Source organism: Anarrhichthys ocellatus, unplaced genomic scaffold, assembly GCF_004355925.1.
Source record: "Anarrhichthys ocellatus isolate YVR2014 unplaced genomic scaffold, GSC_Weel_1.0 scaffold10, whole genome shotgun sequence".
Classification (NCBI taxonomy): Eukaryota; Metazoa; Chordata; class Actinopteri; order Perciformes; family Anarhichadidae; genus Anarrhichthys; species Anarrhichthys ocellatus.
This window is the reverse complement of record NW_022280040.1, coordinates 4,760,828-4,787,595: the sequence shown is the minus strand read 5'-3', so window position 1 is coordinate 4,787,595 and position 26,768 is coordinate 4,760,828. Positions and strand designations below refer to the sequence as shown.

At 42.9% G+C, this 26,768-nt stretch overlaps 2 protein-coding genes across 3 annotated transcripts in view; both read right to left on the bottom strand.

Moving 5' to 3' along the window:
• Positions 1 to 17,854, bottom strand: part of ctdspla (CTD (carboxy-terminal domain, RNA polymerase II, polypeptide A) small phosphatase-like a) — a 27,682-nt gene extending 9,828 nt beyond the window's left edge. Inside the window, exons 1-3 of one of the 2 annotated variants that reach the window (XM_031849980.1) lie at positions 17,282 to 17,854; positions 2,890 to 3,056; positions 1,659 to 1,691 (exon numbers count right to left, since the gene is read on the bottom strand). In XM_031849980.1, coding sequence (XP_031705840.1) covers positions 1,659 to 1,691; positions 2,890 to 3,056; positions 17,282 to 17,357 — 276 coding nt within the window. In that variant the 5' untranslated portion in view covers positions 17,358 to 17,854. The remainder of the gene's footprint in view (positions 1 to 1,658; positions 1,692 to 2,889; positions 3,057 to 17,281) is intronic. The other variant, XM_031849982.1, reaches the window with a different exon arrangement.
• Positions 17,855 to 22,894: 5,040 nt separating this feature from the next.
• Positions 22,895 to 26,768, bottom strand: part of LOC116385132 (glycine--tRNA ligase-like) — a 6,744-nt gene continuing 2,870 nt past the window's right edge. The window contains exons 6-17 of the mRNA XM_031850344.1: positions 26,441 to 26,517; positions 26,197 to 26,342; positions 25,961 to 26,110; positions 25,700 to 25,862; positions 25,389 to 25,553; positions 25,198 to 25,305; positions 24,944 to 25,089; positions 24,767 to 24,852; positions 24,507 to 24,616; positions 23,969 to 24,062; positions 23,635 to 23,825; positions 22,895 to 23,407 (exon numbers count right to left, since the gene is read on the bottom strand). Of these exons, the coding sequence (XP_031706204.1) occupies positions 23,282 to 23,407; positions 23,635 to 23,825; positions 23,969 to 24,062; positions 24,507 to 24,616; positions 24,767 to 24,852; positions 24,944 to 25,089; positions 25,198 to 25,305; positions 25,389 to 25,553; positions 25,700 to 25,862; positions 25,961 to 26,110; positions 26,197 to 26,342; positions 26,441 to 26,517 (1,562 nt within the window). The 3' untranslated portion in view covers positions 22,895 to 23,281. The remainder of the gene's footprint in view (positions 23,408 to 23,634; positions 23,826 to 23,968; positions 24,063 to 24,506; positions 24,617 to 24,766; positions 24,853 to 24,943; positions 25,090 to 25,197; positions 25,306 to 25,388; positions 25,554 to 25,699; positions 25,863 to 25,960; positions 26,111 to 26,196; positions 26,343 to 26,440; positions 26,518 to 26,768) is intronic.

Genomic DNA, 26,768 nt, shown 5'->3' with positions numbered 1-26,768 from the left:
TGACTGTGATGCCTTCAGGGTCGGGGGGGGGGGGGGGGGGGGGGGAATGGGAGAAATGCGTGTGTCCTCTGCCAAGCAGGCCTGGGGTTACAGACAGGCACGGGGCAGATGGTGAGGCCATAGGGGGCACGCTCAAACACACACACACACACACACAGCCATATAGAGGTGAGGAGCAAGGACTTTGTCAATCTTACACATACACACACTTGTGCTGCTGCTCAATATGCTACCCGTTCTCTGCATGTGTCTGTGTTTTCGTGCTGTCTGTATTTATCATGTCTTATCACGGGAATGCAAGCTGATGTATCGTGGGAAGGATTCCCTGTGAGCAAGGACACTGAGTGACATCCTCTCAGGCCGTGATGAATGTGATTACATGCAGGTTGAGCAAAGAAAGAGTGACTGACCGGGACCTTGACATTTTCACTAGTGAGCTGCACCGAGATAAAGAAGCTCTACACCTGCAGCCACAGCCAGGAGGCGCTATCCCAAACCGATTCAAGTAATTCAAGTTATATTATATAAACACTGTATCTTTTTGATTTGGGGATTATATGGGCAGAATTATAGGAATATTGAGTAATCAAAGTGTGCTACAGTGGATGATTGTGGTGTTCATTACGGCTGAAACATTTTACTCTGCATTTACTCTGTTCATTAATGATGTTCTGACTATAATTACATGCATCTACAATGTAATTACTTATCACTAAATACTTCTTCTTCAATCCCGTGACAAATGATCATGAAAGCCATGAGATGCAGCTAAAACCTCCAGAATAATGTGCTTGGATATATTTGTATATAACTGTACTTGGTAATAGTAAGACAAAGAAAGTAGCAACAAGTTTCAGAGACGTCTTATTTGTCTAGTTCCTATGTTGTTTTAAACTTTGAGTTACAGTAAAGAGCGACGCAGACAACCTGTCCAGGTCAGCTCGAGTTATTTAAGACGCCTCTCAGAGTCCTCGCCCGGATGCTGCCGAGAATACAAAGAGCAGACCTTATCGCCACATGCCCTTCCTGCCATTGAAGGGAGGTGTGGTGTAGTTTAAAGCTTGCCTGCGATGTGGGATGCTGTGAGTGTGAATATCCTATAATTACAGTAAACCACAGGCACAGCGTAGATTCCAAAATAACTAAATAAACTGCATCTTGAGCAAAAACAAAGCAAGTGAATTTCTAGTACAAACCATTGAAACCTCAAACCAGCAATTCATTGAGTTCATTGATTTATTTTGCCAAATACAGACAAATACCTAATTTAATCAAGAGTTTTCAGGGCGAGTTATCTATTTTTTGATCCAAAATGCAGCTGTAAAGGTCCAGCTTAAGATTCAATGAATCTGATCTAATAAGGAAATCAATTTCATGTTCTGTTCCAGTGATTGGAGGAAAACGGGAGAAATGGACAAAAGGACAAAGCCTGAAATAAATCATATGATAATGAATGGATTTGGATTACTTTGACGGTAAGCGGCACAAAGCAAAGCCTCGAAAGCTGCCCGATTATCAGGATGGGACAGTGCTAGAGAAAAATCACCTTTGAGCCAACATCCACATGCAGCTATAGAACGATGAAGCACAGCAGAGCAGAGGGAGGAGGTTACAGTGATGGAGCGAGATGAAGAAAAATGAAAGATAATAATACATACACTGGGGATGGGAATGACCTGGACCTGGTCACACTGGAGAAAATAAACAGAGAGAGGAAGAGATTTAGAGAGACAGGGTGGTAAAGCCGAAAATGCAAAACAGTGAAAAATCTTTGCGAGGGAAAAAATCAACGTCTATACTGTAATCAAGAAATGCGCATGGAGAGAAAGAGGGAGAGGGACGGAGAAAATGGACGAATAGTACACACTGTGATAGTGAGATGAAAAACAAACAGAGCTGCCATAGTAACAAACATGTCTGGCCAGAAATCCAGCAACAGTGCGCTGCTGGGAGGGACTCCAAAAGCAGACCCGGCGCTATAACAAGGCTTTTTATGGCAAGGTTCGCGAGGTTCACTCTAATTTAACGGGGACTCATTTGTTAAGTTGGTGGTCCGGAAGCGGGTCAGCGCTGACCGCACGTATAGTGTCTGTAAAGGGCCACGCATTCCTCCCCTGAATGAGAGACATTTACAGGTAAACAGGAGTGGAAACGTGATATGACGTTGCTCCATTTATAGCCCAGCGTACCTGCCTTGGCAGCAGAACACCGTGTTTGCGGAGGAGCTCGGGGGTTTTGGCGCCTTTTCCCGTGGCCAGAACCTTTCGCTTCACACATCCTCACTACACTGGTCAGAGTGTGTGTGAGGAGAAGGGGGAGGCGTGGGTGCCAGGCAATCCATCACAGCGGACACGCACAAGGCCCACTTTATGGGGATTAAAGCGGTGTGTGTGCGTGTCTGTGTGTGCATGTGTCTGCGTGCGTACACGTGTTGTCATAGGCGTGTGGTAAGAGCGAGCGACCGTGTGTATGTGTGTGTGGCTTTTTGAGCTTCTCAGCGTGCTCTGCGCTCTGTGTGTTGTTTCGTGTGTGCGGTTGTGTGCGTAGGCAGATATCGAAGAATGCGAGATGGGAAGCGAGCCTGTATTTGCAAGCAGTGGATGGTAAACAACCTCTGGGTTCAGCGGGTTTGTAGCAGCTGGAAAAATTTGCGGAGGGAGCGCTCAGCGAGGCAGCACAGCGCCTCAGCTCTCTGCAGGGAAAGGCAAACCCTAACAAGCTCGCTGTAACAAAACCAAACAAATGTTTCTCGTTACCGGACCTCTCCACGCGAACTACGATTCCTGTTGTAAAATATCCACTAATTCCCACAAGGTTTTCTTTTCAGTCACGTGGATGCAAATGGTGTGCAATTTGGGATCTGATGCGAGAGAGAAAAATGAGCTTCACCTTGGGAGGACTGCCGTTCTCCTCTGGCGGCAGGGCCAGAGAAAGTGTCTTGTTGTTGGCGGGTGGTGGCTCAACGTGGTAGTCATTGTAGTTGCGGAAGCAGCAGAAGAAGGGGCTGAAAATGCTCCGGCTGCGATGCTTCTTTAGGCTGCTGTTGGACTGGGAGACTGGAAGAGATAATGAAAGAAAAAGCCAGGTTATTTGCGTATGGCAGCCAGTGAGGGAGGAAGTATTCCAGCAATAAGGAGTGAGGAATAAGGATGCTAAAATATGCTAGTTATCCAATAAGGAGTAAAAGTCCAGCATGGTGTTTCACATTTTATTTTTATCTGCTAAATGTACTCAAGGTAATAAAAGTAAAAGTACAGAAGGAGGACAAATATCCCTTTTTGCGTGATATACTATATATATGATATAGAATAACATATATATTATGTACGTATATATCATTATGTGAGACATTAAATGGCTCTCCTGACTTTGAATCAAGTGCTGCTTTAGAGCCATTTCACAGCAATGTCACCTGTTAACAGCAGGTATCATATTTTCAAGCATTTATATGAATGCAAAGCAACCTCTGGAAAAAAATAAAAAAGACAGAAGTGATGCCCAGAGTGGCAGACAGACTGCATTTCACATGCATCGTCACATTATCATGACGGAAGGGGCTGAGATGTATGTTGTACAACACAGCGAGGGAGCACAGGGACGAAAATAGGCTTCATCAGAGTGCCCTCTGGGAAGGTAATCCAGTTAATTAACATCAAGAAAGACGGAGAGAGCAAGACAGACGGATTAATATCACATATGTGAGGGAAAGAGGCAGAATATATGACAATAGAAGAAAGAAAATGTTGAACCTTTCACATTAAAGAGAGCCAGAATGTAAAGACTGAAACCCACTGTACACATACAGGAGATTCTATATCTTGAACAGCTTATTATTTGACTATATCCAACAGTAATTTAACCAAAACTATAGATTAATTTGGGAAAAAGAGTTGATCGCTGGCAGAGGGCTGCGAACCTCCGGAGAGAAAACCTACACATATAGGTTCCTGGTTACATCATTCCTCCAGCACTGCCTCTGAAGCCCATGGCCTACTTTCACACTATTGTATTATAAATATTTTCTGTCTGTGAGGACAAGCGGATAAAAATAGAAATTTGGGCAGCTCCAGTACAAAGGCTAAAATCTGACAGCGCAATTATCCTGAAGTAGAAGTTCTGCCAGTATAATTGCTTTAAAAAGGTAAATTCTAGGCATGGAAATCCCAAATCTGTTCAGGACTTTGAAGTGCCTGACTTTAGCTGGAATCATAATTTCCGTGCCTCGGAGCGGCCATCACACAGCGTGTCCCTGCCGTCTTGTTAACGTGCTCATACAGCCGTGTGACACAGGCGGCCCAGTTAGCCATGCATGCTGAGGCTGTCTGCAGCCTGCTCGTGTTCTAAGAGCCTTCAGATGGGCTCCTGGAGCTATCCTTGGGTTGCTCCGACTGGATCCGACAGGCCGCGGGGCAGTCCGTCGTCTTTGTTCTCTCCCGTCTTTGTAGTCCAAAGCTCGCCGTGTCTCTTGCTCTTCCCCGATAGATGTTCTCGTGAAGCCAAACAGACACAGCTATACGGTCGGAACAGGAAGGCAACATGCTGTGTTACTGAAACCTGCATGGTGACTGAAGGAGATGTTCTGTCCTTGTAGACTTGATGCACTCACTGCTGGTACAGCAAACTGATAAAAGTACATTGACTAGAATGTTTACCGTTACATACAGATAAAGCATTAACGGTTGAACACGACAGGAATTCATCTGATTAGAGAAAAAGAAAAACAACACACACTGAAAGCATTAACCCCATAAGAGCGAGGTCACCAATCACACACGCAGTTGAGGAAGTCTCATTAAGTCGCAGGGACTTCATGTAGTGGAATTAAATACATATGCCAAACTTCATACTGTGGCACGACCTTTAAAGGAAATTAACCAGAAATTGTAAAGGGTTGGTTCACCCAAATACGCTATCGTGTGAACTGGCAAAGCACATTTGTTTTAATTTTAAGTGAGTGGAATATCCTCACAGCGTTGAATAATGGCACCTTTTTTTTTTAGGTTATTAAGCTGTATCTAATGGCTTAGTTACATTACATTATTTTTGCATTTTCAAAGTTTCATTTTTAATAAGGTGAACTCCACAAACAAAATTGCGTTCACTTCATTTGCCTTGGTGGTGGCAAAGGAAATCCTAAACACTTAAAACCGGGGCAAAGAAAAGCCAAACTATCGAGGCTGTAATTGGACTATTTAACTCAGTAAGTTTCCAGTTTGGAGGGACCCTGAGTCCTCCCCTTAAAGTTGGCCTCAAAACCCCATGATGTCATTCTTCGCTCCTCCATTTTGAGACCCTCTACATTTTCCCGCCCTAGTCTGCTGCCCCCCTGAAAAACCACCCCGAGAAAAGCAGGTGAAAGAGGGAGAGCGGGAGAGAGAAGGAAGAGGGATCTTGGAATAGGAGAAATGGGTGGAGAATGGGTGGAGAGAGTCACTGAGGAGAGGCAGCCTATACTCGAGCCTGATTCTTACTCCACCCCCTCCTGCACCACCACCCTACACAAACAGAGCTTTCCTTTCTCCCTCGGACACAAACAACATAGCTGAGAGTTGACTGCTGCCGGACACCGAGCAGACACACACACACAGCATATGTTCATATATTCAGACAAAGGGCCACGTGCACGGCTATCAACAAACCGCATACTTCACAGATTGACACAAACTTTTTTTCTTTCAATGTCCTTGCTCAGGAATGTGACCGGAGTCGGCTCGCCTTGCAGAGTAATGCTCTGAGAATAACTGCAAAAGGTTAAAGTGCAACACTTGCCATTCAAAATGCAGGAGTCTTGAACTACATTAACACAGCAGGACGTTAAAATCAGTCAAATGAGACACTAAAGCACCCAGGAATCAGCTGATAGCCTGCAGTTCTGCTAATAAGGGATCCACCTCACTAAAATCTAAGTAAAGGGTGTTGCATGCAAGTGGTTTTACTGTATCTAACAAAAGCTCCCTGGAGAGAGAGATATGAGGCCAAAGTCTCCTCAGAGCAGGTGCAGAATTATTTACCCGCTGAATACACTTCATTCGATTAGCATATTCCCTTGATGCAAGAGCTGTAAAAAAAAAAAAAAACCCATCCCTTTAGGGCAGCGCCTGTGTCGGTGCTCCTGCTACACGTTAGGTAACAACGATATAAGGCTCTCCAGTCAATCAGAGCCAGCCGGGGCCCGGGCTCTCTGTCACATGTTCAGGCACAACCACTAACAAGGCCGGAAGAGGCAGAAAAACGCAGGAAATTCTCAGCATTCCCGACAGGAAGACATAATCACCCCGTGACCCACAGCGTGGACTAATGCCAAGCTCCGAGAGGGAATATGATCCGCGGCTTAGCTCAAGACTTTTGAGGTGGCCTCTTTTTACTGTAGCTTTAAAAGCACATAAAGTATGCACCCAATCAAAACACAACATGCCACGTTTGAAATACGACAGCAGAAAGTGTAGCTGCTAGATGACGTCTAAAAGGTTTATGTCAGGACATTCATCACTCTTGAGCCAAATGCTTCTGGATAATTTAGCAGGGCAAAACGTAAAGGTCAATTCAGGTTTGTTACAACTTGGCTCTTATTTTCATAACTAATGGAAATGATGTTCAAAACTATAAACATCGTGCTCACCAAGTTCACTGCTGAGATCTAGAAATATAACCACATTGCTACACCGCCGAGCCGTGGATCTGGTGATGCGAACAGGCCATGGGTAAATCATAAGATTATGCGAAAGAGAGTTGATTAATAATCATATAACTTGATGCATTTTGAGTTGCATTTTTCCTCCCGCTTGATCCGACCGTGACAACATCTGAAATGTCAGAATTAAGCCCCGTGTGCAAAATGACATATTCTATAATACACTGGTATTGGTAGCGCCTGTGTGACAGACCTTGAACTGCACTTCAGCAGCAGTTAGTTGACTAGCCAGGCAGGTAAAGTGTACAGTACCTGGGGGGCACGAAGGTAAATGTGAAAACAATCCATTGTGCAGCTTAAATAATTAAGATGGAAAACGGGTCAGTTTTAAATGGCAGTGCTTCACACACACCAGGATAAAACAGCTGCCACGGGGATTTCAATGCTATCTCTGCTACACAAAGCTACTGTATAATGGGAAAAACAAGCCTTCCTGACGTAGTGGCAAGGAGACACTCACAGACAAAAATTAGCCCTTCCATCGCCTCAAACAGTAGGCATGCTTTTTCAGATTATTTCCTACCTCCCCTCACTGAGATTTTGAGTGTGGGGCGTTTGCATTAAAAGTGGTACCAGTTGTCTGTGGCTTATATAACAACATGTGACGTAAAATACTTATTCGGCTGCAGCCAAAATGAAGAACAGTACTCTACAGACATACACGGACAGGTAATCCACCATTAGCCTGGAGCCTGAGATGTAATGTCAGAGAGAGCACCTGAGGAAGAAGCTGTTTCTGTCCCAGGCTTTCACTAACAGCAACAGACGAGCAGTGAGGGGGAACTCCTTGTTGTGTTTCAGCAAAATAAAAGTGTGGAAGGAATCCCTGCAGTAATACACTATACTTCCAATAGGGATGACGCTAAGAAAGACACTTATCGTATTCTTCAATTTAGACATTCACTCATCTCTTTAATATTTTCTAATTATCACTTTTTTGTTTTAAATGTACAAAAAATTGGGGGAAATTCCCATCCCAAGTTCACAAAATGTTTTGATTTTTTGCTGTAGCAGAACGGTTCTAGGGATGACAATGTTGGTCCATTGGTAGTTTTAAAATTTAGCTTGATAAAAGACTTAAATGGTTGGTAAATCAATATATTTTACATTACATACATTAAAGCAGAAGCTTTTTTCCCCCCAAAGTGACCATTTCCATTTATTGTCATCCACACATCAGGAGCCAGTTCAGCCATTCAGTGTCTTGCTCAAGCACACTTGGACATGTGGACACCATGAGCCTCAAAGCCAGCCTTTACACCAACTCTATTCTTTTGTTCATACCAAAACACAGATTATTGATCGTTTCCACAAAAGAGAAAAACCCACCAAAAGAGGGGATCATAATTATAACAGATCGGGTTCTCAAACAATATTTACACCAAAGAGCCTCTGCTTCACACAATCCACTTGAACACGTGTCTGCTGCTCACACACACACACACACACACACACACACACACACCCCAAATCCAAACAGCTGAGTGAAGTTAGGTAGCATCAGATGAGCTGAGCCTGACACTTCAGCCTGTGTGTGTGTTACCCTGCCGAGGTCCGAGGGTTGGTGGGTTATGTGTGAGGCCATCAAGGCAGTAATAGCACAGTATGATAAAATAAACTCCTGTTAAGCCTCCTTACTTCACCACATAGACAGCTGAGGGCTGTGGAGGTGCTGTACACTCAGTTCTAGCAGATGCCTTTAGTCACACTCACTGACCCTCAGCTGTCCCTCTGGCTATATTTCCCTACTTATCTGTGAAGATTCATATTCATAAACAGATATACACATATCCTACATGACCTTATGTAACTGACATTTATTCCATAACCCTGTTACGTTTGAGGTCAAGACATGGTTTGCTGAGATTTAAACACCTGAACCACTCGGTTGGCACCCATGCATGTCGTACTGCAGGGTGCTAATTCTCCCGGCTGCTGCCGTGAACTCTGACACAAAGATGTGGGCTGGTCTGCCCTTGCTTTCCAGCCTCAATGGTACAGCGACGTGGGCGCTGTGCCAGCCCGGAGGAGGGGGGGGGGCTGCTGCTTCTCGAGCGCTCGGCTTAACGAAGGAGATGACAAGCGCGGGGGAATTAACCCACTGAGAGCTCAGGGAGAAATAATGAGGGAGATCTGACTGTTCTGCTGCAGTTACGCAACCGGCAGCAACACAGCCCACGCTGTTTTGGGGCTGCGGCAGTATATTATTTATATATATTCTTTTTATATTCTCATCTACAACTGTGCGCACAATGCCAGAGGCTCAGTGACTGACAGGAAATCCTCCGTGCCTGTCGGTTAGTTAAAAAAACGTTGTAAGATTTAATGTCAGATGTAATTAAAGGCCCGTCTTAAGGCTTCTCAGGAGTACAGACATGCTTGTACACTTGGTGACCCCAGAGGCGCCGTCCATGCAGCTGTAAAATTGATCCTGAGAGTTGATCCAGTGAGCTGTTAGTATGGAATTTAAAGGGGAACTCCAACAGTTTACTATTGATCCTCCATAAAATAAGGGAACTTACAAGATGAACCAAAAACCAGATGGCAACGGCCAAAACGCAGAATCCTTTAAAGGCTTCAATACGGGGGTCCACAAACCAATGAGTGACATCAAAGCGACTACGTCCACTTTTTATATGCAGCCTATTGGTAAACTCTCCCCGTTTGGTAAATGACCACCTCTTTTAAACCCCCTATGACGAGTAAACTAACCATGTTGCGTAAATTCAGTGGAATGTCCCTTTACGTTTTGTTCATAAATACGCAAGTACCCTTGAACTTAGCCGGCATCAAAACAACAAATTGCTTGTTATCTATCAAATCAGATTCATTCAGAAAGCTAACAAGTAGGTCATGTATTTTTGTGTGTGTTGCGGAGCCCTGCGTGTGTGTGTGTGTGTGTGTGTGTGTTGTTGCTGCTACAGTTTCCCGAGCCTCTGCTCTCCGAGAGGCGTTCATCTCTACATTTGGGGCGATTGTGGTTAAGTGGATAGCAGGGCCGTCTTTCAATCAGAGGGTCGGCGGTTTGAGCTCTGGCTCCGCTAGTCGCATGTCGATGTGTCCTTGAGCAAGACACTTAACCCCAAAATTGCTCGGTGTAGAAATGTGATAGACTCTGAATTGTAAGTCACTTTGGATAAAAGCGTCTGCTAAATGACTGTAATGTAATGTAATGTACATTTCCACACACAGCATGTCCTACTTTGTGCCCCTTGATATTCATAGCTAAACAGTATTCACCTTTACCTCTGGAGAGGCAGAAAAATAATCCCTCTTTGTGTCTTTTACAGCCTCCATACTCATATACATATATTTGCGTATTCCTTGCTCGTCGTGAAAAATATGCATAAGCCTTTTATGCTCTGCTGTCGAACATCTGACAAAGTGGCACGCAGCATAATTCAGGAAGGGTGACAGAAAATCATTTTGGACAAAACATGATCTCCCTTTTAGATAGCCAATTACTGGTGATGAATGCCAGCCAGAAGAGGGCATAATATGCAGGAAGGCCATCCCCTTGTCAGAGCCAGGCTGGGTACCTGCCTGCAACCCAAGAGACACACAGATGCTATTTGAGCACTATCTCCTGCTCTCTCTTCTTGATCCCCACACACACACACACACACACACACACACTCTCTCTTTTCTCCTTGACCCCTACCTTTCTTTGATTGTATTGATCTGTTTTGACAACGTCTGTTTGGCTGGATGGATGCTCGATTAATCCTAGCTTGTGGCGTGTCCGAGTCCACGCTCAACAGCCCCGTTAGAAAACAGGCTTTAGAGCAGCAGCATCCAGGGCTTCTGTGGCCGTGTGGCAGGCGGTTGTTTTGCTCCATAGGGACTGTGGTTTTGGAGCATTAATAATGGTCTTCACTGACTCATGGCCATTGAATGCCAAAGTGTCAAGATTTACAGGAAAGGCATGCGTGATGTAATCCCACAGAAATGCTTTGCGTTTAAATCGAGACACGACAAGCAATGCAGCAGAGGAGTGTCAGTTGTTTGTCTTCTGTATTCATTTAAGCGAAGTTTGAAGAGCTGAAAGCCACTGACAGCTGCAGTCAATTAAGCTAAAAACTGAAAACAGACACAAGACGCTTAGTATGGATGGAGTTGTTCTGTTATCCTACACTAAATTGTATATTTCATCATTCAAATCAATATAAACTACATTATGTATGAGTGCAATCACAACCCATCAGTGCTCAGGATGGAGATCTACTGGGCAGAATGTCATTTTATGAAGAATCCACTAGACATCCTACTAATAGCCTCTTCAAAGTCCAGGCTGGACATTTTGAAGTGTAGAGGTTGCTCCAAAACAAACAACCACAGCGTATGAGCTACACTTGAGGGAACATTCAAACATAAAAACTTTCCCACAATGCAGTCAAACATACAGTCCAAAGCACACAGACATAAAAAGAGGCCGAGAAAAACCCAAACCGTATGGTGTGTGCAGCAAAACCAACTAACGGAATAACAAAATACTTTACTGAGAGCAGAGAGATGTTGAGTTTCTGATGTGGAGCAGGCACACGTACATTCCTTGAAACTGGCCAATCACATATACACACACACATGTATGTATATACAGACATATGTATGTGTATATATAACAACAATGGAGCTGGATCAGAGTCATGTGGATCATGAGGGCTGTAATGAACACACATACTGGCAGCATATCAACAATATAATCTGTAACCAGATTTATGAACAAGTAAAATGAGGTTAAAGCTCTATTTTAAACTGGAAGCCTGTACAGAGACTTCATAGCAGCAGCTATGTGAACTCTTTTCTCTTTTTTTTCTGCATTCAGAGTGATGGATTAAGTATTCACAGTCAGCCAGTGTAGGAGTGAAGAAAGCGTCAACCCACACTCTTTTCCCCTGTGGCCTCTCCGGGGACGGATTGCAGTGCGATTGCATCTCCTTCACCGTGTCTCACAATCCATAGATCTTTACAGACTGCCTCGTAATTAAGGGCCAATTCGCTGATTTCTTTTTCCAACCAGATTCTTTATTGTGAAATCTTACATAAATCTTCCTAATGCATTCTCTGTCACTAGAGGTAACCCTCATTGTATCTGGAAAAAAAAACCCTCTGCTGGCCATCAAAACACTTTATCAAAAATAATTGATATTTTTATAATAAGTTCTAAGTCCACCATGAAGGAAATGCATAAGAGAGGCATTAGAGCTTATAAGGCTGCTACTTGGCTAGCTTCTAGATAGCCCAATGTGGGTTCATTTTTAAGATATTTCATTCTTTAAAATGAGGTTATTTTGAAGATTGATCTAATATCAGTCTACTTTCATCATTTCCATCCTTTTTTTGAAAACTTTTTAATAAAGAAATATCTGTTTGACTGGTCCTATGACGTGTCTATGCAGAGGGCTAGCTTAGGTTAGCATAAACAATGAAAGCAAGCAACTTGCTTTACTCCGCTGTTTGTTTTTTATACTTCATATTCTGTACATATTAGGCAAAGGAGATGTGATCACATATTGAGCTTTAGAGGTGGTAGGTGGATTTGTTTTACCCTTGGACAGAGCCAAGCTAGCGTTTTATCTAATTCTTGGTAAAAAAACAGCTGTTTTTAAAAATGCTAAGCAATTACTTTAAGTGTATAAATTCATCATTATGGATTTTTCTCTTGACAGTACTTTAAAAAAAAAAAAGAAATACTGACACAATGACAGCAGCAGGGAGATGTGAACATAAACTATGATTTTTTGTTTCCAACTTAAAATAAGAGACTGATACATCAACAACCACCTAAGGGAGCCACTAATGATGATTGATGTATGAGCTCAAACATAATGTCAAATTCAAGTGTTGGCGAGTCCATTGCGGTTAATTACAATGACAAGCAAGCTCTGTGCGGAGCAACAAAACTTACTACAATAATAAGTTTATTTGCTACTTACAGCTGTAAAAATATTTCATTGCCGCTCGTTGTGGGACTGAATGAATGCAAAAGACATAAATTAAGACAATCCCACAACTTCCACTTCAGGCATGTTCATCCACACACTGAGGCCGGTCCCGCACAGTTAACAAGCTTACCAGTCAAGGGGCTTAGGCATGGAAGAAGAACATTCAACTCTTCCCAATCAGCTGCCCAGTATGGTATTGGACTAAAGTAATAAAGATGTGTCCAACACTTCCCTGGAGGTGCAGATAATCAGCTTTTCTGAGCAGCATCGGTTGAAATAGACTCATAAATCTGTAATAGGGGACCTGCACTTCAGAGTCTCCCTCTTTCTCTCAGTCAAAATGGTGCTTGAATCTTGACTTCACTGTACGCACATAGCAATCCAATGTGCTTCTTAAGAGAGGTGGAAGGCTTGTGAACGACACACTGTGTGCTCAAAACATATCCAAGAAATCTACGCCACCTATGGCCGAGTTAAAGAGCGTAATCCTCCTCTGCAGAGTCCGGTCATGACAGCAGAGTGCTGTACACAGCAGAGTGGCCGGTTGTGCCAGGGACACTGGGGAAGCCAAAACTCACAGTAGCTCCCAAACTGTGCTGCACACACCCCTGCAGGTGTGGTCCCCACATCATAAACACTTTATTAATGTACAGCGGCGTGTTCCAGAAACAACCTCAAATGCCAAGCGCGCATGAAATCACAGGCTTTTCTCCAGATTAATATATACAATTACAGCTTCAGTATTTTTTTTTTTTATATAATTTTCTTTCTGGCAATGCAAAGATTTTCTAACCAACAAGCCTTTGGGGGAAATCATTTTAACATGCCATACATAAATCCCGGTGCCTGCTGCTCCTCCTCGTCGATGCTCGTTCTGAATTTATAGATCTCATCACCTTTAAAGACATTCACATAAGCCAGACAGAGTACCTTGACCCGTTTTTAAAAACAACGTTAATGAGCTCTGTGACACCGTCTTGCTGCAGCCTTGAGCTGCCATTGGAGTAATGACATGGGGGAATGGCCAATTATGTCTCTTCAGGACAACTCATATTACTCAGCCTCAGCCAGAAAAACCATCCATGCAATCAAAACAATTATAGTTTGTGTTTGTTGGTTTTTCCCCCCAGTACTAAGTGATTACAAAAATTTAAAAAACAGATTTTACAAGAACTCCGGGAGAACCATTAAGCCGTGTGAAGGAGGCAAAACTGACAAACACATAGCTGTGCAACACTAGAGCAAACTTAAAGAATAGGAATGATGATAATATGTTTTCTTATCAGGAACAAAGACCATGAAAAGATCAAAACCAATGACAAACTAACAAGAGTCGTCTCTGCACCCAAAGACTGCATATAGCTTGTTATGTGCCATAGAGCTCTATTGTTCTTTGGACAGATTTTATCATTACCAAGAACATTCCAACTGAAAATAGTCCCCGGCTATTTACTCTTACCCGAGTAGTAAAATGCACAGTGCCAGAGCTTTTTAGGATTTCAAAATAAATTGAAATGTATGTTTGTGAGCCGTTTTTAAAGATATAAGTCTTCAGTAGTAACAAATGGGCTCGAGGTTGGAAGAGCCAGAGACAGGTAAACAATAAAGTATTGAGGGACTGATTAACACGCCCTATACGACTACAAAAAATAAAGAACATCATCACTAAACGTATGCTTTATTGACTTTCTGGATGAAGAATTCTGATCTAGTGAAGAGGTTCATCTTTTATTTTTTACTAAACTTTGTGTTTTCAGTAATATGTTGCGGTCCGAATTTAGTTGGAATAACAAAGACAATGTATGCCATTGCTATCAGCTGTCTATTAACAATTTGTGTGGGAGGGGTAGTGTATGATTAGCCAATATTTGCAAAAAAACAAATTAGGCGTCAACCAGGAGCACCTAAACACATCTTTCACAATCCGTTTTAGTCTAAGCGTCTGCCATCACTCACAGTACAGCAGTGAAGAGCTAAACTCAGATTTGACCTAATCTGATTAGGTTAAACAGCTCGACCATCGATACCCGTCGGACTGAGAAGTTATCAGACCAAAGCCTCAAAGATGTGCAGAGTGAGACAAAGGCTGTGACTCCCTGTGCGTTGTTAGTCCAGTCGTTGCATCGCATTGCATCAGATCCTGAAAAGTAAAAGGTCTGCCAAATGAAAAGCCTCATTTGGGTTTTCTCAGCCTCCTCTGGGCTTATGTGCTGGTTCCTGTGAAATATCCTTAAAGTAGTACGACATTGCTGATTTATCAAAGAATAAAACTACAAGAAATCGTCTGAATATGTCCACAATCATCTATCTGATAAAGTTCACCTCCAACAAATAGCCTTGTATCCACCAACAGTATGACACCACCCACACTCACATTATGATTCCAACCCTCACCTCATTTAACATAATCCATAATGCATAAAGATATATTCTCCACCTGACCAAACGTCTAAAAGAACTTGGCTCTAATGAATTACTACGTCTTTGCTTGGAATGAAACCGATAGGACTCTGAAAATAGCCTGCCTGTGCTCTGAAATATTCAGCATGTGAGTGAGTGTGTGTGAGTGTGTGTGTGCGTGCGTGCGTGTGTAATCATTAGTGGCTTCAGCGCAGCCTGAGCAGGTCACAGAGTAACTGTCCTGGACAACAAGCACTGTTTGTTGTCTGCTTTGACAGAGCCAGTGGTGAGCGGCAGGGACTCCATTCAGGAAGCTTCCTGGTGATACTGTGTGTGTGTGTGTGTGTGTGCGTGTGTGTGTGTGTGTGCGTGTGTGTGTGTGTGACAGCAGCCATTTGAGTGTGTGTGTGTGTCGTGTCCTCTCTGGTCAGCGGCTGACCCAGGATTTTATCCCGCCAGATTAATTGTTGGATTCCACATGTCGTCTGGGATTTACTGTTCGTGACAAGCAGGATGTTGCAGACAAGAAAGTCTGGGAACTCTATGCGAGCGATTAAAAATGTGCTAAAAGCAGCAGTTTTATTTGTCTTCTAACAAATTTCCTGGATGATGATTCATCACTTCAGTCGGCAGCGAAGCCGTGTGTTTGCTGTTAGTGATTGTTGTCATTGATTTGTTTATGAAGGTTTTAATTATTGAGGCGGCACCACAAGATTAGAGGAAGCTGAAGAGGAAAAGGAAATATCGGAAACGTGCTGTGGTACATAAATCAGAATTGATCTGGCTGCCGTGATCACGCAGGTCCGTCCTAGAGTAAAGAAGATGAGGTGTTAAGGTTACGGCTCAGCCTCACTTCTGATCTAGAATCCTATTTGTGTCTAGATCTTCATTTCATGACCTCCGGCCAGGAAGTCAACGAGTCAGAGTGGTTCGTGTATGTCAGTGTTGCTCAGCAGAGGTGATGCAGGGGAAGTGACCTTTTCCTCAACAGAGCACTGGGTGTAGCAGGAAGTTGTGGTCCCTCTGGCCTCCAGGCACCCTGTGGCTCAGTGGGATGGATGCTGGTGGAGGAATGTCAGGGCCCTGAGCTCCGATCAACCATGCCCTCCTGCTACAGTCTCCCGTGGACCCATGTGTATCCCACGTGTGGTTACACAGAACCCCAAAGACAGATTTTCTTGTGTGCTGGACTCAAATCAAAAATGTGTGACTGTCCTGCACAGACTAGAGAACCCCCCCCCCCCTCTCAAATTTAATGAAAACTGGAAAGCTCCTGACTCATGAGGGGGATTTGTCATTGATGGCATCACCACATGGTGAAGTGGCGACTCTTGTGCAAAACAACAGAGAGAAAATGTGTTTTCGTTCAGCCGCTGTAAACTGTGGAGCAGCTGTTTTTTTCAGGCACTTTTTTTCTTTTCTTTTTACACATCTGGAAGTGGACATTTCTGACCTTTGTTATACGTCGTCGGTCAATTATTTGACAATTATTGGTTTTATTATCACTAAGTGCTGTACAGGGGAGCTGATGATACGGATCATTTTGGAGAGGCTCAATCTTTCAACATTCTCATCGCTTCAGTGAGGTGGTTTTATTCTAAGATAGATAGAAAAATACAGAAAGCTAAATATATTTGTGTATCCAATGTGATTACTGGCTTTTGGACCCAAAAAAAAAAAGACTTCCCATGTGCACAATCAAATATCTTCCTGCTTAAATACTTAAATTGGCGTTTATTCTTCATGCACCATGAAGCCAAACTGTTGACCTCTGATCACTGGTGTTATTGGTAGTATACCAGGCATTTTACAGAGCCAGCGATGCATACTGGGATGTCGCCAGTGCAAAGGAGCAGAGTACCCGCCCCCTGTAGTAAAACCCAGCTCACTCCAAACGCATATATATATATATATTATCACGTTCTAAGTCGCACCATGTTTAACATTTTAAATGAGCTTTGGTTTAGCTCAAATGAAGCGCACTAAAGTTACAGTGCGCTCCAAACATGGCATCTATACAGCCGATGTGGACAGCTGGGCTCTTCATGCGTCTCTGCTCCAGCTGAACAATGGAGGTTCTCCGTCGACACTCTTGTCTTGCTATTGAACCCAGTATCCTCTCTGCACCGAGGGCTGCAGATCAGATTTGGCAACGTGAATATATGCTACAGCTGGAAATCCAAATTAAAACCGTGTGTGTGTGTGTGTTTGCGTGCGCGCCCGTGGCATTTTCTGTGCGTCTTACCTTTATCTGGACTTGAAGAAATGCTCTCCTCCTCTTTCGGATTTGCAACCTGTGTTATTATGGACGTGTTGTCCATGGAAACGAGATGTTATGCACCTTGGGCCGCACCGTTTTATTCCTTGGCAAACATTATTGAGCGCACTACAGTCCCCTGGCTGCGTGCGCGGGCTAAAGCGTCCGCTGTTTGCAGCATTAAAATCCCATTTCATTCGAAGCATGCAGTCCCATTTCTCCCCCCACCCCCCCCCAACCCCCACCCCGGAGCTCACGAACAAGACGAAATGTCAGTGAGAAGAAGCGTCCGAACCTCCGAGGTGACAGTCCGACGTGCAGGGGACAAACAAAGCGTCAGTCCTTCATTGAAGTCGTGTGTGTCCGCTGTTGCAGGCAGCATAGCACCCCGCCTGCTGCTGCTGCTGCTGCTACTGTACGCTCCGGCTTCTATCCACACACTATAATATCAACTGCGTGACACGGTTACGGTGTTTACCCAGAGATGGCGACCGTCCTCCTGCCACAGTGCCATGCAAGCTCACTACAACAACACGCCTTCAGTGTTTTTTATCATCCTTGCTCAGTCCGGACTGGGGAAAAAACCCGCTCTCAGTCCGCCCACCACTCAGTTTGTTGGTGTTCACAAGCTTATAGGCTCAGGGCAGATTTACAGGAACTGATTTTACAAGATAATATGTTTAAAGATGCTTCTAAACATTTCAATTGTTTGTTAATATTTGGAACTGGAAATACGTTTTCTAGCAACCAGGGTTTTAGAAATACTGAGGTCAAGAGTTCATTTTTTTATTTTTTCTTCTTCTTTTTTTACATTTTCTATACTCACTTAACTGCTAAAATGTCTTCTGCTAAATTTCATCTCCCTGTATGATTGACTTAATGTTGTTTTAAAGCCTTCCCCAAAATACCAGCAGTATTTTAATGAAACATTTTTAGGGCCACTTAAAGAATTGTGATCTACAAGCACATGACGGCTCAGTTTCTATGGATGAAACATTATCTTTAATGATATTGTGAGTATGTAAAATATATCTCTATTGTGTTTTATTAGATTCAATTGTTGAATTTACGGAGCTACTCCAGTGGATTTGAATTGTATTTCCATAATGTCCGAAGACTCACACAATAAGCTATCACTTTTTAATAAGACACCCAAGTTGTAACTAATGACTTAATTCACAAATAATTTACTAATTAATATGAATAACTTTGGGGTTGCCAGGTTCTCTTTTGCTGATGTTTGTCTTTCAATATGATACAAGCGCTGTCTTTTCAGTTCTCCTTCCAACTGAAGTCCCCGCAGACCACAGAGGTATAGCCTTGTCATATCTCACATTTATTTATCATTCCAATTTTCCATGACTTTGTCAATCAATGTATTCGTAATCACTTTGTATCATTGTTTTTGTTTTTATTAGTGGGGACCCATGGTCGAAAGCACCCAATTAAAGCCTATGCACTTTTAATAGATACAATAGAAACGATTGATTAAATGTTTGCAGTGGGTCCTTAGTCAAGGTTTCACAAACTATCAGGGGGGGGGGGCTCTCTGTCAGTCATTTTGAAAGAGACAGACACAGATTTCCTCATGTCCACCGCCTATTTTTACAATATATGCAGCTTGATTTTAATTACTTAGTACTATTAATGAAATCTGTGGAGCAGAGCTATCCTCTGATTGTAAATATGGATCAAACTCCAAAATTGCTTAACAGAATACATTTAGACACTATTGATAGCCTACATTTCACATAATGCAATTCAAGAGCATCTTTCTTTTCGTCAGAGCTTTACTGATAAATTACCATTTCTTTCGAACTCCATGACACAGGATTTGGTTAAATATAAATACTCTCAAAGCCCATGCTGAGATAACCCTGACGACATAACTAGACATCATCAGGGTTATTTTCTCCTCCAGAGCCACTGAATGCTTCATACAATCAGTGTAAAATCGGTCAATTGCCCTTTTAATCTATTGTTTACATCATGCAGCCTGTTCCCCATCTCTTGAACTGATATCCACCTGTGCACGGCAGACCTAGACCCTCCACACGCACTGACAAACAGACATTATTCAAGCTATTTCAGTCTCGGTGGACCGTAGAATAACAACAAGGGAGATAAAGTGGTTTTCTGGTTCGTTGCCAGCAGTGACGCCGTCTGAGTGTCCGTCCCTCTTCACCTTCGCTGTCACTTTAATGGAGCCGAGGCCCACGCGGCCCTAAATGACCCCACCTGAGACAAGTGCACAGCATGATGGCAGATGGACAGGAGGAAAACAGCAGTAAGTGCAGGCTGTCATCTGTTGATGCCGCTCATAATTAGCCCGTAATATCCCAGCCGACATGATGCTCTTCATGTGGGTCGGTGACTCTGCCCTGATGTTTACAGTAATGTATGCTTACAACTGACACCACAACACGGGTCTCTGAGCCACTTTGCACAATCACTTCTCAGCACTTGACAATCGGTGTCAGGTTACTGTGTCTGCCACTTGAAATGTGATGATGCAGAGCTTGTAAGTACAGAGTGGCTACTTGAAACAGACTGAACGAATAATTCCTCAAAGAAACACAAGAATAAGATTGAGAGAAAAGAAATTCAGAGTTTTACAGCAAATATTTGCGTATCAGAGCCTGTTTATTACAAGATAAAGATTCATTCATTCATTGATATATTTTCTAAAAACCAACTGTACACTTCCTGCCAAGCAATTACCAGCACACAAAGTTGGCGATATTTCCCTCAGGAGTTGGTGGAGACCAAAACGGAGGTAAAAGAGAGTGAATATTGCTTGTTGCACTACATTCATCATGTGGCCAGAAATACTACTCCAAATAATGCTAATGTTGCTTTATGTCTGTTAGATGTGTATGTAGGCAACAGTTGGCTAAGTTTGCATTATCAACGTAAAAGGGGATACGTCAGTTTTGTGTTCACAGCCTAATTTCACTGCCGCCTATTGGTAGAAAATCAATTACTGTCCTGCAAGGTGATTAACACCTGCTACAGAAGATGTATACAACCTGGCAACCCATTAATTGAGGGTGTATCTATAAAGCACTGGTAAATGCATTAATATAGTAATTAGTTACAACGTATAAACTATTCACAAAGCATTACATATTAGAAAGTTTTACAACAATGGCTTGAATCTGTGGGTACTTCTCTGGTTCACAAGTATTAGATGACGTTGTTCACTCTCTCAGTTGGTTTATCTTTTATTTGCAATGTAATATCAAGTTTGGTTATGTATTAAAAAAACATTCAGTTGAATGAAAACATGAAGTACGAGGCACCAACAGTCAGTCCTGAATGACATGAGCGCAGCACTTAAGAGCTTGCTGGGGACATAGTAGATAATCGCTCTTTGAAAAAACCCAGCTGCAGGGCACAAACACTTCCTCACCCTCTTGTTGGTACAGGGCGGGAGCGTCAAAGAGATGACGTAAACGCTGCCTATAATGAACCGATACTACCTTAAGACATGAGGCCTAACACTGGAGCATTCACGTCTTGATCAATGACATCAAACATTGCTGGCCTCTGACGTTTCTCTTTCCCTCAGGCAACATATTTCGGTTGATGAATAATTCAAATTAATATTGGCTTGATATAAACTTTGATAGGACACAGATGATCTTTCTCACCGCCTTCAAGTAGCTTACATCTGGTGTGCTGTCATACTGCGAAGTCCTTGAATGTTTTATGAACGTGGGTGTAGTTCAGGAAGGAATTGGAATCTCAAAATCCTCTTTCTGCACAAGCCTTTTTCATGTGGTTTCCCTAAAGATGTTGAGCCTTCAAGGTCCACCCCACATAAACAATGACATGGTATATGTTGTAAATTAATGAATTATTGAACGGGGCCAACCAGGCACAGGTCAAAGGGCCACGCTTGCCTTCACCTACAAAATGTAACTCAAAGAGACACGTACAAATCAGGTAGAGATTCAAAATGACCACAAAGAGACACAAAACTGAGTAAAGTCTGTGTGTCTTGCTCCTATGAGAGGTGATGGGGCCTTTTGCAGGTCTGTGCCCAGAGTCCCATGTCTCAGAATGCGTCCATGATCACTTATGATGTGAAGCAATGTGTCCTTGACATTCCTTGATATTATAGACTATTTTCAAAACAGAATGTAACATGATTACACCAGTTTAGTACCTGGAATCTCAGTTTCAAAAGGCTTGGACACAAATTAAAAGACACAATAAAAGATCATAAAATTAAAAAAACAAGAAATATGCATAGAGGTACTTAGTTTTCCTCCTCAATAGGCTAATATCTAGATGGTACAAATACCTCCTAGCAGAATCCAGATGTTTTGCAGATTAAAACAGTATGCCCAATTATTATTTAATTGTCAAAATGTGTTCAAAAAATTTTAATTATGTGCAAAATGGTCAATTAAATGAACGTAACAGGATTATTCGGGCGCTGTAGGATTTGAATGACAACAAAAAATCATAAGCTTGCCTCTGATGCCACCTTGTGGAACAAATGAACTGGCAAGAAGCTCTTTTCAAACATGTGGACACATTTAGAAAGATTATGTAACATATGCCCTGTGAATTTAAGTCAGTAGTTAATCCCTACCTCAAAATATGCATTGATAATCATAAGACATATTAAAAATGGACATCTAGTCATCATGATAATGCTGGAAACGTCTTCTTACAGGAATTCTATGTTAGGAGAAGAGGACTCGCTGTTTAATTAATATTCAATTGCTGCTTCTTCTGCTGCTACTGATTTCACCTTTTCCATTCCATTTATTTTCAGTTTCATTGTTCTAATTATTTTTTTTATGCATTTCTGAATCCAGTCACCTTTACTGCAGTAGCTCTGAACATGTGTGTAACCAGATTTAGGACATTTAGTACAGGTTACAGTAGGAAAGACCCCGGTGTGAACAATACAGTTAATGATGGCTGAACTCCAGCTGCTTCAGTTTCAGGGTCCTGTTATTGTGCATGCTGGCTCACTGGGACACTTGAATCATTGTTAATGTTATTAGTAACACTTGTGCTTTTCCTACACTGACCGGTCAAAATGTTTGCTATGAAAAAAAAAAAGCCTGTTGGATCCATGAAATGTAACACAGAGCGAGTGTCGTTTACAAGCAGCACAGAAACTGACTTTGAATAACTGATTTTAAAGACCTTGAGAAACCAGCAATCATCAAATGTCAGGAAATCTTTCCATCAATGAAGGGTATTAAAAAAAAGATTGAAACAGTAAAAGGTCTTTGTCATTCCTCTGTAAAATCCGGACGGGTCTTAATAAGGCTGAGATGATATTTGAGCCCTGGGGATATGCGAAGTGTCTGGGATTTATCTCGTGGGACTCCTCGTCTTTACAAAGAGGCAGTTCTGGTAAAGGAGTCGGGCAGAGCAGATATCACAGGATAGATCATTTGTGGGGATTCAACGGTATCCGAGGCTATACGTGAGGTTTGTATTAAGTCTGCTTTCCTGCTCTAGTTTCACCAAGACTCTGGAGGAACAAATGATCTGTTGAAGTTGCAATTCATGATGTTTCAAAGCTTGCTCTATGTAGCAGAGTCGTAAAATGAACAGAAAACATTACAGTTGTAAGCTCGTGTCCAGTAAGTGCTGGTTGTTTTAATTGAAATTGTTAAACATCTCAATCCTATCTGCCAGAAACCTGGAATGGTGGAAGCCTCCTTCCCCTGGACAACAACAACCTGATTACATTTTCCTCCCTTTTAAAAACATATTGACCTGTTCATACATGGATGAAATGTTGCTCATCGTAGAGAACCCGTCCTGTGTAAGCATTCCACAACTGGTAGATATGATGGATACATGACATTGTAGTGATTGCAGTGGCATAGAACATGAGGAGAGCTCGGTGCACCACTATAGCTTATCACAATACAGTTGCATTATTCTTCCTGGTGATGCATATGCAACAAGTCTGTGGAGTTTTTCGTGGAGCGACTGGCAGGCGAGTGAGCTTTACTCTTCAGCAGTTTCCTTCTTGCTGGTCTCCTGTCCTTCAAAGATGGGGTACTTGCTCTCCACTTCCGCCCAGGTCAATGTGGCGTTGGCCAAATCCCGAACAATCACAGGCAACTCACTGACCTGAGGAGAGAAAGATGTTTTTTTTTTTTTATTGTGTTAAATTGTGTGTGTAATTACAGCTCAATGCTGCTATTGTTCTCTCTTTTAGAATCAGAGTCAAGTTAGTTTTATGGCCTGTGTAGACAGCTGTATTGATTTGAGTTAGGCAATATGACCTCAAATATAAATCACAGTATTTTCTTACATCACGGTATTATAAGGATGAAACAAGTGAACTTGTGCTGTACCTCGGCCCTGATCTGCCTCATGGAGTCGCGGTCTCTCAGCGTGGCCGTGTGAGGCGTCTTGTTCACCGTGTCGAAGTCGATGGTGATGCCAAACGCCACTCCGATCTCGTCCGTCCTGGCGTAACGCCGGCCGATGGATCCCGCGGAGTCGTCCACCTTGTGAGACACGCCGTTCTTGGTCATCGCCTCAGCTAAGAGGGAGAAAGAGAGAAACATAGTAGTTGACAAGTTGAGTTAATAAGTTAAGACGGCAGCAGCAGCAGCAGCAGCACATGCAGCTTCTCCCTTACAGACAGAAATAGAACATATACTTTATCATTATGTGGGCACTTACATAACTCCCTCACGAAGGGCATGAACTCCGGGTTTTGACTCAGAGGCAGGACGGAACATTTGTATGGAGCTACAGTAGCTGGGAAGCTGAAGTACTGAAGAGAAGGGAAACAAAGATTTCAGTAAATGAAGGAAACAAGCTTTTAAACTCAATCACAAAAACAATTATCAAATCATGAAACAATCATTTTTGGCAGCTAGGTAGGGCTTTCACAATGAGGCAGCTCATTGTCCAATGTTGACGGTAAATGTTTTCTATTTACACAGGTAATCTCATTGAGACACGGGTTTCTCCTTCTAAAACACTACAGCAATACCACACAGAGTTACATACAGTACATTCATACAGTTATGCAGATTTTGCAGCTGCAGCCTTACTGGTCAATACAGCACACACTGAGGAATTCATTGTTCAGTCGGCTACACTTACCATCAACACTGATTGGAGATCCACATTCAAATAAAGTGCTAATTAAATAAGTGTTAACTAAATAGTGAGGATTCAGGACAACACTCTACCATAATCACTATCGACTTACCGTTCTTTGTTCGTCACCTTCTCTGACGTGGAATGTGTGCTCAAAGATGGAGTACATGATCCTACCGATGCCAAAGGAGGGCTCGATTACATTGGGAACAACTTCCTCCACTGTGGACGACAAAGACGGATGTTACTGAAGCCGTAGCGCCAACGTATCCCCGACATAATCCTGTATTTAAAACTTGGTCCCGGGGTGTTAAAAGAGAAAACACGAGAAACTCAACATTAAGCTAAAACATTAAAATGAATAAATCTCACCGTGCAGAGTCTTCTGGAACCGCTTCACACCGACCATATCCTTTGTGAGTTTGAAGGTCTTGCCTTCTGACTCGATGGTGAACTCTCTGTGGAGTAAAAGAGAACACGCTGACTGTGCTGCGAACGACAAAACCACGAGCTTTCATCAGGCCACCATACGTACTATAGAGCACTCACCCAGTCTCATTGAGCAGCTGCTCCTGCTCTGTAATGAAGCACTCGTCACACACAGACAGGTACTCCATGGCTATCTTAGCATCCTTCTTATACGCCTTTCCAATGGCTCCTTTGTTGGGTTCGAACTGGACGACATTTACAACTTTGTGTGGAGAAGTTAAGGACAACAACAAGGCATCTGGGTGCTTAAAATGTTCTTTGTTGTTTGATGGAACAGAGATTTTCTTGTAAGTGCTGCTGCAGTTTTAGGATATGGGTTCTTTTAGAGGCTTTTCAGCGACCAAAGGCACTTTTGTAGCTCGCGCATGGCACAGCAGATCGAAGCAGGACCGGTCAGCACACCCCACGATTTCGATCCAGCCCTGCAAGGGACAAACATTTCCTTTGAGCAAAAACTGTGCGGACTCCCCGATGAGCCGCAAGGAAACAGTGCAGTGGAACGTACGTATGAGGTTTTGGTTTCAGCGTCCCAGCAGTCACAGGCGTAGTGAGCCATCTCGTTGTCCATGTGCTGTCGGAAACGCAGCTTGTCTTTGGCGACACCAACTCTAGTGAGGTAGAGGTAGATCCTCCCGATGAAATACCCAAGGACGGAGTTATTGATCACTCCCTTAAATGAGAGAAGAATGAATGCGAGTGGGAAAGTTTTATTTTTGTTCTTTTGAAACAGCAGTTTGACGAAAACTATTTGGCACAGCCCTATAAAAAAGCACTCCCTAATAATGCATCATAGTGTTGTTCTTTGGTTATTCCAACCTGCTCCACAGCGTCACCCAGCCTCATGATGTGTGCAGACTGGCCACTAGTCTGAGCCTTGGAGGAGTATAATGTGAGGTCCAGGTCGGCTACATTGGAGAACTTCGTGTGGACCTTCTCATTTGGATCCACAAAGTGCTCGATTTCCGCCATGGTGAACTCTCTGCGTGGAAATGTGAGGCAATTTCATTCCCGTTTTATGTCACGAGAGATCTCTACAAGTACAGACAGAACGATGAGGTGACCGGGCGGATCTCTCACCTGACACGAATGAGTCCAGAGCGAGGAGAGATCTCGTTCCTGAAGGAGTTTCCTATTTGAGCGGCAGCAAAGGGCAGCTTTCCCTGGTTAAACTCTAGCAGACGTTTGAAGTTGAGGAAGATTCCCTGAGCAGTTTCAGGCCTCAGATAGCTGCAAAGTTACATTGAAATAAATCACAATGACACAAATACGACATCAAGGAAAAACTTCCCGCAGTATTTTGTGTTTCGTTTTACCCCGGCGTGTTCCCCCCCGGTCCAATGGACGTCTGAAACATCAGGTTGAAGGAGACGGGAGGCGTGAGGTCGTTTCCTGTGGTGGGAGACTTGACGTTGTATTTCACGAAGAGATCGGTCAGCTCCTGCTGGGTGTAGTTGTCCATCTGAAAATAACAATAGAAACAGATTTAAAAACCCGTCGGGAACAGCTTTTCCAAAAAGAATCCCTCAAAAAGAGCATTTTGTCTCAGTTAACACTGACCTGAGTGGTGACTTCCTCCATCTCAGCCTTCTTCTCTGCCGTGCACTTCTTATCAGACATCAGCTTCTGGAGGTGGGCTGCAGGACACACGGAGACGTGAACACAGTGCTTCCACAAACGGATTAAACAAAAAGAAATTAACCTTTATTCTACCTACACTGAGCAAATGAGCTCAAAACTAAATCAGCAGGATGACATGCACATCGCGTCAGAGTAGGTTTGAGACGTCAAAACGTGTCTCGACATATCTCAGATAATACAAAACACGACTTGACATATTTTCATTACATAACATTTTCAAGTTTTGTTGTGTCATCTGAGCCAATTA